The 13,444-nt window shown below is 44.4% G+C and overlaps 1 protein-coding gene across 5 annotated transcripts in view; it reads left to right on the forward strand.

Annotated features, from left to right (window-relative positions):
• CIT (citron rho-interacting serine/threonine kinase) overlaps positions 1 to 13,444 on the forward strand; it is a 429,539-nt gene that overhangs the window by 218,831 nt on the left and 197,264 nt on the right. For all 5 annotated transcript variants that reach the window (XM_082258872.1, XM_082258873.1, XM_082258874.1 and 2 more), the window contains 2 exons: positions 175 to 372; positions 470 to 523. In XM_082258872.1, coding sequence (XP_082114998.1) covers positions 175 to 372; positions 470 to 523 — 252 coding nt within the window. The remainder of the gene's footprint in view (positions 1 to 174; positions 373 to 469; positions 524 to 13,444) is intronic.

Genomic DNA, 13,444 nt, shown 5'->3' on the forward strand with positions numbered 1-13,444 from the left:
AGAGACTCAAAAAAAAAAAAAAAAGAATGGACATTTTCCTGCATTTGTAAGCCAACTAATGCGGCTTTAAATATTAAACTAATTTACTGTATATATGCAGCTCTTTTGATTATTGAAGCTAGAGAATGTGTAGATTTACTGTACTAGCTAATCATATCTTGGTCTTCATTCCAGATTAGTCTGGAGCATGAGGAGCAGAAGCTGGAGCTGAAGAGGCAGTTGACTGAGCTGCAGCTGACGCTACAGGAAAGGGAATCCCAGATTGCCTCCCTACAGTCTGCACGTTCTTCTCTGGATAGTCAGCTACACCAAGCAAAAACTGAGCTAGAAGACACCACTGCAGAGGCTGAGGAAGAAATCCAAGCCTTAAGGGTAATCAGCTATTCATCTAGAAAAACAGTACTGTTGATTTGCAATAGGGAATAGCTAAATGCTATTATCTTTTGTATCTTTTTGTTTGTTTTCTTAGTCACATCGAGATGAGATTCAACGCAAGTTTGATACATTGAGGGACAGTTGTACAGTGAGTAATAATTACATACTTTTTAGTGTCCTTTTCCTTTTTACTAGCTACATTTTGTACATTTCCCACAGTCTGTCTGCCTTAAGGCTAGGTTCACATTAGCCAGTGCTCAGAAAAGCTATCTGTGGTAGAGCCGCTATCATGTCATCAGGAGGTGATCCTGTCACCCCCTGATTGTCTGTGTTTCGGAAGTCTTTTGGAGGGAATGATATAAATGCAGGAAACATCCTAGGGAGGAAGCTCAGAAGTAGGGTGACACCAGGCAAATTGTGAGATGTGGTCCTGCAGCATTATTTGCCTGGCACTTCAGACTTAACTGTACAGCTTGTGAAAAGGAGCCAGGGGCTCCACTTGTTTTCTAGATCAAAGACAACATAGTATTCTTATGCATTCTTATTAAAATGTACCTGATAATAAAAAAAACTGGGAAATGGTCTGATGTTGTCTATTACATCCACTTCCATCCCTAAATCAAGCAAAAAAGAGAAAAATGGCCCAGATGGGACTTTAAATGAAGTGGATGCATGAGTCGCTGATGCATAAAAGTAGATTTTAATGAGTTAAAAACATGTAAGCAAAAACATGCATTGACCAACAGATGGAGTACAAAGTATGGCATGGCAAGATTTCAACAGCAATATTGATATAAAAAATCATATAACATGGAGTGAGCAGGATACACACAAATTTTCTTAAATATAATGCACAACATAGTAGAAAACTCGACGCGTTTCGTGGGTCTGTAGCCCACTCATCAGGAGTATGTACAGGTAAACCTGTCAAAGGAATTAAAGACTTGTATGTAATGTCAAAAACCAATAGATGTTGGAGATAAATCAGCAAGTATGGATTTTCAACAATTGTATGACCCAATACTTACATGGAGCCATATTTCACTGGTGAAAGCGACATTGCCATATGGTGGAAGCGCAAATTGTCTGACCCGGGAGCTGAAGGAACATGAGTCCACGGCAGTGAGACGGGAAGCCAGGGGAGGACACTTGTGGTAAATAATGTCTGAGCATGTAGGATAACGCAGCACTGAATAGAAAGATGTAGATATTTTGTATCAGAGTATAAGAAGTACAATGTATCACTTAGTAGTAGTCAGAAAAGATATGAATGTATAGCACAAGGCTAGTAGTCAGAAAAGTTATGAATGTATAGCACAAGGCTAGTAGTCAGAAAACATATGAATGTATAGCACAAGGCTAGTATAAAGACCAAGCCAAACCCCCCCCCCCCCCCAAAAAAAAAAGCATTCTATCCTATAGTTACATTGAGGTCATCAGAAGGAACTAGCGAGAGCTGTAGGTGATCTGGGGGGTGGTCTGGTGATCTGGGAGACCGACACTCCCAGAACTGTTGATTTCCCAGTGGGTATTTGAATAATCATTTCCCATTAATGGAGCAGCTTTTTACAGATTAGATATGTATCTGCTTTATTTATTTATTTTTTTATCGAAAGAGCTTTGCTTAGTAACTTTTGTATTGTGGCCTGGTCGCTTTAAATCCATATATTGTTTGTCAACGAGAATAATTATTATGTAACTGTGGTTAATTTTTATTTCTCTTACGTCCTCTGACAGATGCAGCCCTTCCAAGTTTCATTACAATTGGGTAATGGTGCCCTCTGCAGGAGCAGGCTAGGTAGTGAAACTTCATTAAAAAACTTTCACTAGACACACCTTTAGGGGCTGTCCCTTCAGACATTACCCCCAGACACATAGAGCTTACTAATCAGTTTCTTGCGTCCTAGCTTAGGAGTAGGACCTAGGTTTCCTTGCTGGGACTCCGGTCTCAGTTTTTCTTTTTTCTTTGAGAAATGTTTATTTCATTTTTTGTTCGCTCTCTATCGCTAGCTAGTATCAGGGGGATCCTCCTGGTGAACTACAAGCGACAGCTGGACTGGGCTTCACACTGGATAATCTAGATCCTTATGGTACCCCAGCCTGGCCAACGAGCGTGCGCAGGTTGTGGCCCGCCCAGGCCTCGCCACGATTGTGCCCCGACTCATGGGGCCGAGCCTGCGGGGAGCATCTTTGCCGGGACGCAATCAACCTAGATTGCTTTGAGTTGCAGGGTCCCCTCTTGGCTGACAGCACCCCCACTCAGAGTGGGAGGCAAGCTGTATGGGAGCGGAGCCCGCGGTCCATGGTATGGTGAGTGAAGCTACCCCCCGTGTCCCTGGGACAGTCTTGTGAGGGGGGTGATGTGGGCCCACTCCTGGGGATGGCAGAGCTGCGGTCTCTGTGATATCCCCCTGGCCGGTCAGGACAGATTCTGCCTCTCCCTGCTCCATATGGGGGCGCTCTAGCTGCGTCCACTGGTTGGGGGGGGGGGCAGTGTATGGCTCCTACCTTGTCCTGGGGGGCTTCCTGTGGTGAATTCCCGCGGTGGCCAGGGTTCCTGGGCTCCTGATTGCTGGCGCAGTTTTCGGCTGCCATTTGGGTGTGGGCAGCCTTGCTGCATCAGTTTAAGGGCAGCAGCCATTTTTTTGCCTTGCTGTGTGCTTTTGGCGCCGTTTCCGGTGCCATCTTGGGTGTTGGCAGCCGCATTGTGAGGGCGGCGGCCATTTTCCCTGTGCTTCCCCTATACTTTCTATTGGCACCCTGTTTGTGTGGCTCAGGGCACTTCGGCCTCTAGTGATGTTTGGTCACTTGCTCCTGCCATTTTCACTTGCTGCAGAGAAGCGTGGAGAGCGGTTTGTCTATCTCTCTCCAAGGCACAGTAAGGGGGTCTTTGGTCTTTTGGGGAATTTCCTCAGACACTTTTGCTTTAATCAGTTTATCTGCTTATTAAAAAGGGGACTCCAGCGGCAACGCAGGCCGCCATTGCCGATTTAAATGGTCAGCGGTCCTTTTTTTTTTATATCTTTGCCAAAATGGATTTCCAGAGTGATAATTTCCCCACTGATCTGGTGTGTGCATCCAGGACATCCGGATCACCTTCCCTAGCATCTTTATCTGCAGCCATTGAAACTTTGGTGTCCAAAGTTGATCTCATCATGTCACAAGTTCATGTTCAAAAACGGCCTATGGCCTCTCAGTCTTCTGATTCAGAGCCTGCTGTGGTTGCCTTGGACACTGCCCTCCCTGAGGGATACCTGTCCTCACACTCAGGCGGTGAGGAGGATGAGTCCTCCTCCGCTGCAGCGCGGGAACGCGCTTTGGTTGAAGCACTTGTTCGCTCCATCAGGGAGACTTTGAATATTGATGATGAGCCCACCCAGTCAGGAAAGCGGGTTGTCTTCGGCTCCCGCAAAGCCCAGAAGTTGGGTCAGGTTTTCCCCTGCCCCGAGGAGTTTCACGATATTGTGAATGAACAGTGGTGACGCGTTAAGCACGTGCTAGCAGTGCCTAAGCGATTTCAATGCCGCTACCCCTTTGTGGATCCAGTTTCCAATCGCTGGACAGTGTCCCCCAAGGTAGACCACACTGTTTCCAGGTTGAATAAATCCACGGTGGTGCCTGTGGAGGACTCCCAGGTGTTCAAAGTCCCGATGGACAGGCGCGTGGAGTCACTTTCCCGCCATATGTACTTGGTGGCGGGCTCGCTCCTCAAGCCTGTGTTTGCTTCCGTGCTGGTTTCTTAGACAGTTGCGGAATGGATCAAGGTGCTTCAGAGCAACTTGCTGGCAGAGTCGGTTCCCCTGACTCTCATCGAGCTCACGGACCAAATGGCCCAGGCCATGATGTATCTGTGTGACGCGGTCCTGGACGATTCTCCCCTGGTCGCAAGGTTGCCTGCGGTGGGGATTGTCCTCCACCGCATGGTGTGGCTAAAGAGCTGGTCGGCAGACCATGCCTCTAAGAAGACCGTGTCTGATCTCCCTTATTTAGGGGAACGCCTTTTTGGAGACTCCTTGGATGAGATGGTCAAGCGTCTCACAGGGAGTAAGAGTACCCTTCTGCCCCAATCCGCGAAGGGTAAAGCACCCCGCGCGCGGCAGGGTCCTTCATTCAAGGCTCACTGGGGGCTTTTTCGTACCACAGGGGCACAGGAAAAAGGAAAATCTTTCAAAGCCTCCGGCAGTAATAAGAAGTCCTGGTCTGGTAAGCCCAAGGCTGGTTAGTCCGGTGCTGCAGCCCAGTCTTCTTCCGCATGAAGGGACGCCCTCACCTGTTTCAGGGGTGGGGGGAAGTCTGCGTTACTTTCGGGAACCCTGGACGTCTCTAGTTCAAGACAAATGGGTTTACAAACTGATTCATTCAGGGTACAAGATTGAGTTTCGGTCTCGCCCAGCAGACAGGTTCTTTCCATCAAATCTCCGACTGTCCCCGGATCGTTCAAAGGATCTCGAAGGGGGCAGTGCGAGATCTTCTTGCACAGGGCGTTATTGTCCCTTTTCCACAGCGGGACAGAGTTGGCGGGTTTTATTCAAACCTGTTCACAGTGCCCGGGAAGGAGGGCAAAGTACGTCCGATTCTGGACCTCAAATCTCTGAACCGCTTTATGCGGGTGCAGAAGTTCCGGATGGAATCAATCTGGTCGGTGGTGGCGTCTTTAAGTCAAGGAGATATTCTGGCCTCCATCGACTTGAAGGATGCGTATCTGTACATCCCTATCTATGAAGGTCATCAGCGGTATCTCTGCTTTGCAGTGGCAGAGGAGCATTTTCAATTTGTGGCATTACCCTTTGGTCTAGCTTCGGCTCCCAGGGTCTTCACCAAGGTTCTGGCCCCGGTGCTGGCTCTGCTACGCAAGGGGGGGATTGCGGTCCTCGGTTATCTGGACGATCTCTTGTTGAGGACGAGCTTGTGTGCCACTCTGTCGGGCAATCTGACAGTCATGGTTCAAACGCTCCAGGATTTTGGGTGGACCGTCAACTTCCAGAAGTCGGCACTGACCCCGTCAGTCCGTCTCAGTTACCTGGGCATGGTCCTTGAATCCGCCCAAGAGAAGGTTTTTCTCCCAGAGGAAAAACTTCAGACCTTGCAGGGCGAGATCAGGTCCCTCAGGGACAACGATTTCTCTTCCCTGCAAACCTGCATGAGGTCCCTAAGGCTGATGGTTTCAGCTTTCGAGGCAATCCCGTTTACCCAGTTTCACACAAGGACTCTGCATGCAGAGATTCTTGCCAAATGGAACAGGGATCCACAGTCCTTGGACAGGATGGTGTGTTTGAGCCGTCTCACAAGGTTGGAACTGTCGTGGTGGCTTCTGTCATCCGCTCTGAGCCAGGGCAAGTCTTTTTTGTCCCTGTTGTGGACTGTGATCACCACGGATGCCAGCCTGATGGACTGGGGTGGAGTACTGGACACTCATTGTGCCCAAGGAACGTGGTCGACGGAGGAATCCTGCTTGCCGATAAATGTCCTGGAGCTAAAGGCAATCAAACTCTGCCTGCTCAATTGGGCGACTCGGTTGCACAGTTGCCCGGTTCGGGTTCAAACCGACAATGCCATAGCTGTGGCTTACATCAATCACCAGGGGGGCACCAGAAGTGCCCGGGCGGCCAAGGAAGTGGCAGAGATTCTGACTTGGGCCGAGGCGCACGTTCCAGCTATCTCCGCTGTTCACATTCCTAGAGTGGAGAACTGCCAGGCGGACTATCTGAGTCGTCAGTCCTTGGATCAGGGGTAATGGTCCCTGCATCCGGAGGTGTTTCAGCTCCTGTGTGCACGGTGGGGGACTCCGGACATGGATCTGTTCGCGTCTCGTCTCAGCAAATAAAGGTGGAAAGGTTCGTGGCCAGGGCTCGAGATCCTCTGGCAGATGCTACGGATGCGTTGGTGGTGGCACCGGTATCAGCTGATTTATGCCTTTCCCCCGATTCAACTGTTGTCCAGGTTCCTCCGCAGGTTGGCTTTGGAACAGGGGAAGGGGATTCTGGTGGCCCCGGACTGGCCTCGTCGGTCTTGGTACGCAGACCTTGTAAAGATGGTCGTCGAGCCTCCCTGGCGGCTACCTCTTAGAGAAGATCTGCTGTCTCAAGGGCCGATCTTCCATCCTGCTTTACGGTCTCTGGCTGTACAGGCTTCTTGGGGGTTGAAGGCCAGGTGTTAAGAGACAGAGGTCTCTCCGATGCTGTAATTCCTACCTTGCTGAGAGCTCGGAAGGCTACCTCAAGGAAGATTTATCATCATACCTGGAAGACATACATTGCCTGGTGTGAGTCACAAGGGTTGCATCTCCATTCCTTTTCGGTGGCGAGGGTGTTGGCTTTCTTGCAGAAAGGTGTGGTACAGCGTTTGGCGTTGGGCATGATTAAAGGTCAGGTGTCGGCCTTGGCCATTTTCTTCCAGCGCCCCTTGGCGACTAATTCCCTGATTCGCACCTTTATTCAAGGGGTGCGTCATCTGGCTCCTCCAAAGAGGGCTCCTTTGCCTCCGTGGGATTTGAATATGGTTTTGTCCGTTTTGCAACGACTACTTACTGGTGGGACTACTTACAAGGTTTTTTTAGTTAGTCTGGGGCAGCACCAAATAGTTAATGAGAATTATTGCTAGTTTCAGTCTAAGAAACTAAAATATTTTTTTTAATCACCTAGAAACTAGACTTGTTAAATTTTTATAGCTTTCAGTCTACTACAACCAGATGAGTGAAAGATGAATTCTTATGGGATTATTTGTATTACTGCACTTTTAGATTTCCCTTACTGATCATTCTGCCTACAACCCCTAGCAAAAAGTATGGCATCACCACTCTTGGAAAAGGTTGATTCAATTGTTTAAATATGTAGAAAAAAAAAAACGATTAACAGACATGCCTCAAAACTATTTTCATTGAACATTCCAACCTTCTGGCTTTAAGAGAAACTAAAAAAAAAATGAACGAAAGAAAACTGTAGTCAATTGCAACTGTTTTTGCAGATCAAGCAGAGCAAAAAATAAGGAATCGCTCAATTCGGAGGAAAATAATATGAAATTTCCATGTACTTTGCAGTTCTAAAACAAACATCTGCATCAGATTATATCTGTTGTTAGTCTGCAGTTAAAAAAAAAAGTGCTTGCACACCTTGGTGAGCTGTTACACCAGCCTGATTGACATGAATTATGGCTCCAACACGAGAGATGTCCTTGAAACAAAGAAGAGGTTTATAAAACTTAGTTAAGAAGGTAAATAATCACGCAATGTTACAAAAGATGTTGGTTGTTATCAGTCAGCTGTGTCTAAAATCTGTAGTACAAAGCAAATGGGAATGTTGTTAAAGGGAAGCGTACTGGTAGACCAAGGAAGACATCAATGCGTCAAGATAGAAAACTTTAGGCCAAATGCCTTGAAAACAGAAAATGCACAACAAAACAAATGAGAAACAAATGGTCAGAAACTGAAGTCAATGTCTGTGACCGAATTGTAAGACATCGCCTAAAGGAAATTTACATACAGAAAAGCCAAAGGAAAACCGTCATTAACCCCTAAACAGAAAAAAACCAAGGTTACAGTGGGCTAAAGAAAAGCATTCATGGACTGTGGTTACTGGATGAAAGTGATATTCAATGATGAACCACAAATCTGCATTGGGCAGGGTGATGATGCTGGAACTTTTGTTTGGTGCCGTTCCAATGAAATGTATGAAGGCGAATAGAGATCGACCGATTATCGGTGGCCGATATTCAGCTTTTTTTAAGTATCGGCCACAAACTTGCCAATATGACCGATATTGCTTCAAGTGGTTGTACCGGAGTAATGCCTGCAACTACAGTCATTGCCCGGTACCGTTGTTTGGGCATTCTTGTAATGACATCCGATGCAGCCGCTCGATTGTCATTACAAGGAGCAGCCACCTTCCGCGGCTCTCCTGGGTCTCCCGTCCCACATTTGTAATAGCTACAGGTGAAAATGCTAAAGGAATTGAATTTACAAAAAGGGTCCCTTATAAATGGAATTCGATATCATTTTTGACAGTTTTTTTCTGTTTCCTCATGGGAAATATTTCTCAGCAGTTCTTGAGTTGATAATCTTGATTACTGTGGAAGTGACTTGCTTGTCATTACACCAGTGTGAGCCTCTAAATGGTTCATCTGATTGATTGTTGAGAATACAGTTGTTAGGCACATACACATCTAGGACAGCCAGCACATAATTTTAAACTTCCTGTCTCCTTGTGGCTACCATTTTTTCTCCACTGAATCTATAGATGGATCTGTGGATGTCACGCTGGCTGGGCTTAAAAAAAAAAAAATATGTCTTTGTTCATGTTGAACACATGGTGGATTGATAAGATTAGTAATTTACAGAAGAAAAATAGGTTTGTTTTGTGCTTTGTCATATGTTTACATGAAGTGACCAATATTGTATTCTGGCAAAATCAACAGATATTTAATGTAAAAAAAAACTTCTTAGACCGGGGAAAAAAAAAAGTAAACTAAGGTAGCCCATCTAATGACTAAGGTACTGTCGTGCACATCGCTGGATTACGATGGAGCTCAGGTAAGTATTAGGGGGCTGCTGCACACAGTTTTTAGAATGCATGAAGGTAAAAGACCTTTAGAACCACTTTAACTATCTATATCATACTAAAAGATTATCATATTCAACAAAAGTTATCATGCCATATATCAGTAACATTTACTCGGCTATGTGTAGCCAAATAGAAAGGGTCAATATGAATCACATTAAAGAAGAGCTCCTGGCACCTATCAAAAAAAATAAGTCATCAGCTAAAAAAGTGTAGCTGCTGACTTTAAAAAACAGCCACTCACCTGTCCTACTCACCTGTCCTACGGTCTAAGCTCTGATGTGTAAATGAATTAACCTAATTTTTGGTAGCACCATTTTTTGAATGTCATTATGTTTCATAGTTGCATAGTTGTGAATATGCATATCTCATACCTGTGTGAGCCCTATGGAAGCCGAGAATCACTGTCCTCTGGATCCAGTGCCACTGGCAGTTGCCAGCTCGGCACGGCCTATTTTGGAAGATTCCCATTTCAGGTGCCAGGCTGTTGGGCTGGTGGAGAAGTCCTAGGGACCTTGGTGCAGCGGAGTTGGTTGTTGTCAAGAGTCTCGTCTACTATTCAACAGCAATGTTCGACCCCCCCTTAGTATAGGGTCATCCACTCTTGCTTCACTCAGACAACACTGTGGCAGTGGCATTGCTAACCATCAAGAAGAAACCAGAAGTTTTGCCATGGCAGGCCTTACCCTCCCCGAAACTCCTTTCATGTCTGCTTTGCAGGATCAAGATTAAGGTGTCCTCTGGTCTGACACAGGTACTCCAATGTTAAGACTCCTGGCAGACACCCCATGGGCCCCACCAGATTGTCAGAATATTCTATCTCAAGGGCCATTCTTTTTCTCGGTCCCTAGCTTTAACAGTATGGCTGTCGAAACCTATGTTTTAAGGGATAAGAGCATATCAAAGTCTGTGGTTCCTTTGATACTAAAGGTTCGGAAGTCCACTTCAAGAAAGGTTTATCATCAGACATGGACAATGTACTTCACCTGGTGTATGTCCAGGAGCTTCCATCCAAGAAGCATCTCTGTGTAACAAATACCTCCTCTTCTTGCATTTTAATTTTAATCAACGTTTGGCTCTCTCCGCACCTTTAAAGGTCAAGTCTCTGCACTATCCAATCTGTTTCAGAGATCGTTGGCTGCACACTTTCCCACTAAGACCTTTTTTGCAAGGAGTCTCCCACATTGTTTCCCCAGTTCATTGACCTGTGACTTTGTGGGATCTGAATCTGGTTCCCTTGTTGTCTCTCTAGAGTTGCTGTTTGAATCTAATATAGACATTGTTCTCTCTGCTCTACAAGGTTGATTTCCATGTAGCTATATCACCTCTGCATTGTTAGTGTATGAACTTGACAGCTTTACATGGCAAAAAAAAAAACCTTGACGGTGACAAGGTGGTGTTGAGGCCGGGGACTTCCTTATTGCCTAAATATACAAAATCCAAAAAGAGCGCCAAATGAATGAACCAAAAGTTAAATTGGTTGAACTAGATGGACCTGTGTCTTTTTTCAACCACCCGAACTATGTATAAACGTTTTAAAACAAGCAAACTATTTTGGGGTTTCAAAAGTGTCCCCCTGCTGCAGGGCTTAGACATTATAAAAACTTTGGAGGATATAAGGTTCACTTGGCATATGTAGATAAATAATAATACAAAACAGTAGATAAAATACAATAATTTTATTAATACATAATTGACATAAAGATTAATCAACAAAGATGCAAAGCATCAATACAAGTATGCAAGATTGTGCAATAAAAAATGTGTGACCCGGTTACCAAAGGATATGGTTCTTAAATCCATTTTTTATTGCACAATCTTGCATACTTGTATTGATGCTTTGCATCTTTGTTGATTAATCTTTATGTCAATTATGTATTAATAAAATTATTGTATTTTATCTACTGTTTTGTATTATTATTTATCTACACATGCCAAGTGAACCTTACCTTGAAAGTCCCACTTTTGGTGTATCCTGTGTATACATACGGGTCTCATGGGGCCAATATAGAGTCCGTTGTTTTGGAAACACCTGTCTCCTTCTAACTTTATATATACTAGGGATGTGGTGAGAGTTCCCTTGGCTTACAGGCATTTTGGAGTATGGCACCAATAATGTTTTTTTTTTTGGAGGATATAAAATGTGCAAAATAACACAATTAATTGCTTGAAAGATACATTTTTTTTTTTTTAGAATGTGCCTAGAAGGAAAATAACAGCAACACTTTTTGCTATTTTGCTCCTAGCCACTTAAAGTGGCTGTAAATCCACTCTTATAACTTTTACCTATAGGTAAGCCTTTAATAAGGCTTACCTATAGGTACTGTAAATATCTCCTAAAGTTGCACCATTTAGGAGATATTTACATTTCATGCAGCCGATGACGTCATTGGCGCATGCGCTCTGAAGGAACGGCCACCCGCACACACACGCGGGAGTGATGTCATCGCGCCTCCGGCCAATCAGATGGCCAGAGGATGCGAACCAAGAAGCAGGACGGCCGAACATGTCGGCCGTGTCACCGGTGAGCAGGCAGCACTGCGGGGCTTCGTTCTAAGGTAAGTATTTCATAATGAGCTAGTAAGCAATGCAAAGGTTCTCGCTGTGCTAGAAGGGAGCCACCCCAATATACAAGGATTAAAACAGATATATAACTGGTGACTGACACCCTTGAGAAAGGCTCTATATGAGCCGAAACGCGTTGGGAACATAGGAGACACTCTCTGATCTGAAAATCCAAGCAAGAAGCATGGAATGACAGAGGGATACATCCTTAAGTCACCATAACCACGTGTCACAACCTTCTACCTATCACACCCCTTCACAAGGGTCTATAACCCTATCACTTTATGTACTTACCTTGTACATGCTTTTAAGTATTAAATTCTACACTATTTACTTACTTTATACTTGTTCAATTTGTTTACACTTGCCTAAAAAGTCCCATCCGAATTAGCTTGAGGTACCAACAGACTTACACAAGAAGTGTGGAGCTGAACCCAGAGGTCCAGGAAAGCTGTCTAGGAGTTGAGACACTGGAGAACCTGAAAAGCAGTGTCTTGAGTACAGGGGATCATGTCTAAGGGCCTGACCAGGAAGGGGGCCACTCTGGAGTAGAGTAGTCAGAGGACTGGTGTCAACTGGTGGATAGAAAGGGGGTACTAGGCGAGTGCCCCGAAGATAAGTGCTTAAGAACATTACCTCAGATTCATCTAGTGACAGGATGAAGCTGCGGCCTATCCGCATTCTCAGATAGAAGTCCTCACCATTGTGAATAGTTCAAGTGTTGGAGTATCCTACTCATCCCTTCTCCCATCCCCATCTAAAATAAAACAACAAAAACAGTAATCCCTAGACTGTTTATTGACTGAGCTAGAAAGTAAAGTGTTAAGATTCTGCATGCAGTTGCTATCGGTAACCCAGGGGACCCAAAAAGGTAAGAAATCCAGCCACCCTCAAGGGGGCAGGGCTACATATATGCAATGCAAGCAGTTAATGGCTGGTAGGAAGGGCCAACAGGGGGCTATGCATTGCTTCTTGAAAGCATCAAAGTACTCTTTTTCAAGAGCCCTCTATTATGCAAAATATGATATGATGGATGGATATTAGTCTTGAAGATTGGTCATTCTGAGACAGGCTGTATTTGCATGCAGAGATGTCCTAGGAAGTTTCAGTACAGGAGAGAGCCTTTACAACCGTGCAAGGTTCAAAGTAAGGCTGAAGTTAAGCTTCAAGTTTTGAATAGGGAAGGGTTGAAGCTCCTGTCGGCTTTACTGTACTTCCTGTTCTCAACAGACAAAAGGAAATGAGAGGAAATCTCCTCAAAGTGGAGGATTTTGCAATTTTAACCAGTTGACCTCCAGCAGATTTTCCCTACTTCAGGACAAGGCCATTTTGCACGGTTATACAACACTGCACGCAAATTACATTTTTATAATTTTTTCATACAAATAGAGCATTATCTTGGGTATTATTTGATCACCGCTGGGTTTTTATTTTTTGCTATATAAACAAAAAAAGGTCAACATTTTTGAAAAAAAGAAAAAAAAAACTAATATTTTCTACTATTTGTTTTAAAACACAACATGCAATAAAATCAAATTTCTTCATAAGTTTAAGCCATGATATATTCTCTTACATGATATCGTCTTTGGTTAAAAAAAAAAGCCCAATAAATGTATATTAATTGGGTTGTGTGAAAGTTATAGCGTCCACAAACTATGGTATATATATATATATATATATATATATATATATATATATATATATATATATATATATATATTTGTTTTTGAAAATTGTTCAGTCCTGATGTACTGACAGTGACAACCTATTTCATTTCTAGAGGCCCTTAAAATGCCAGGACAGTACAACCCCCCCACCCCCACCCCCACGCAACAGATTTTTTTTTTTTTTTTTTGTTACACTTTGATTGCTGTTACAGTGATGATCCCCTTAACAGCAATGTTTTGAACTGGTTTGAATGGGTTACATTCATAACAGCTGTTATTTACTAT

The sequence above is a fragment of the Pelophylax lessonae genome, assembly GCF_965119305.1.
Source record: "Pelophylax lessonae genome assembly, chromosome: 1".
In the NCBI taxonomy this organism is placed as follows: domain Eukaryota; kingdom Metazoa; phylum Chordata; class Amphibia; order Anura; family Ranidae; genus Pelophylax; species Pelophylax lessonae.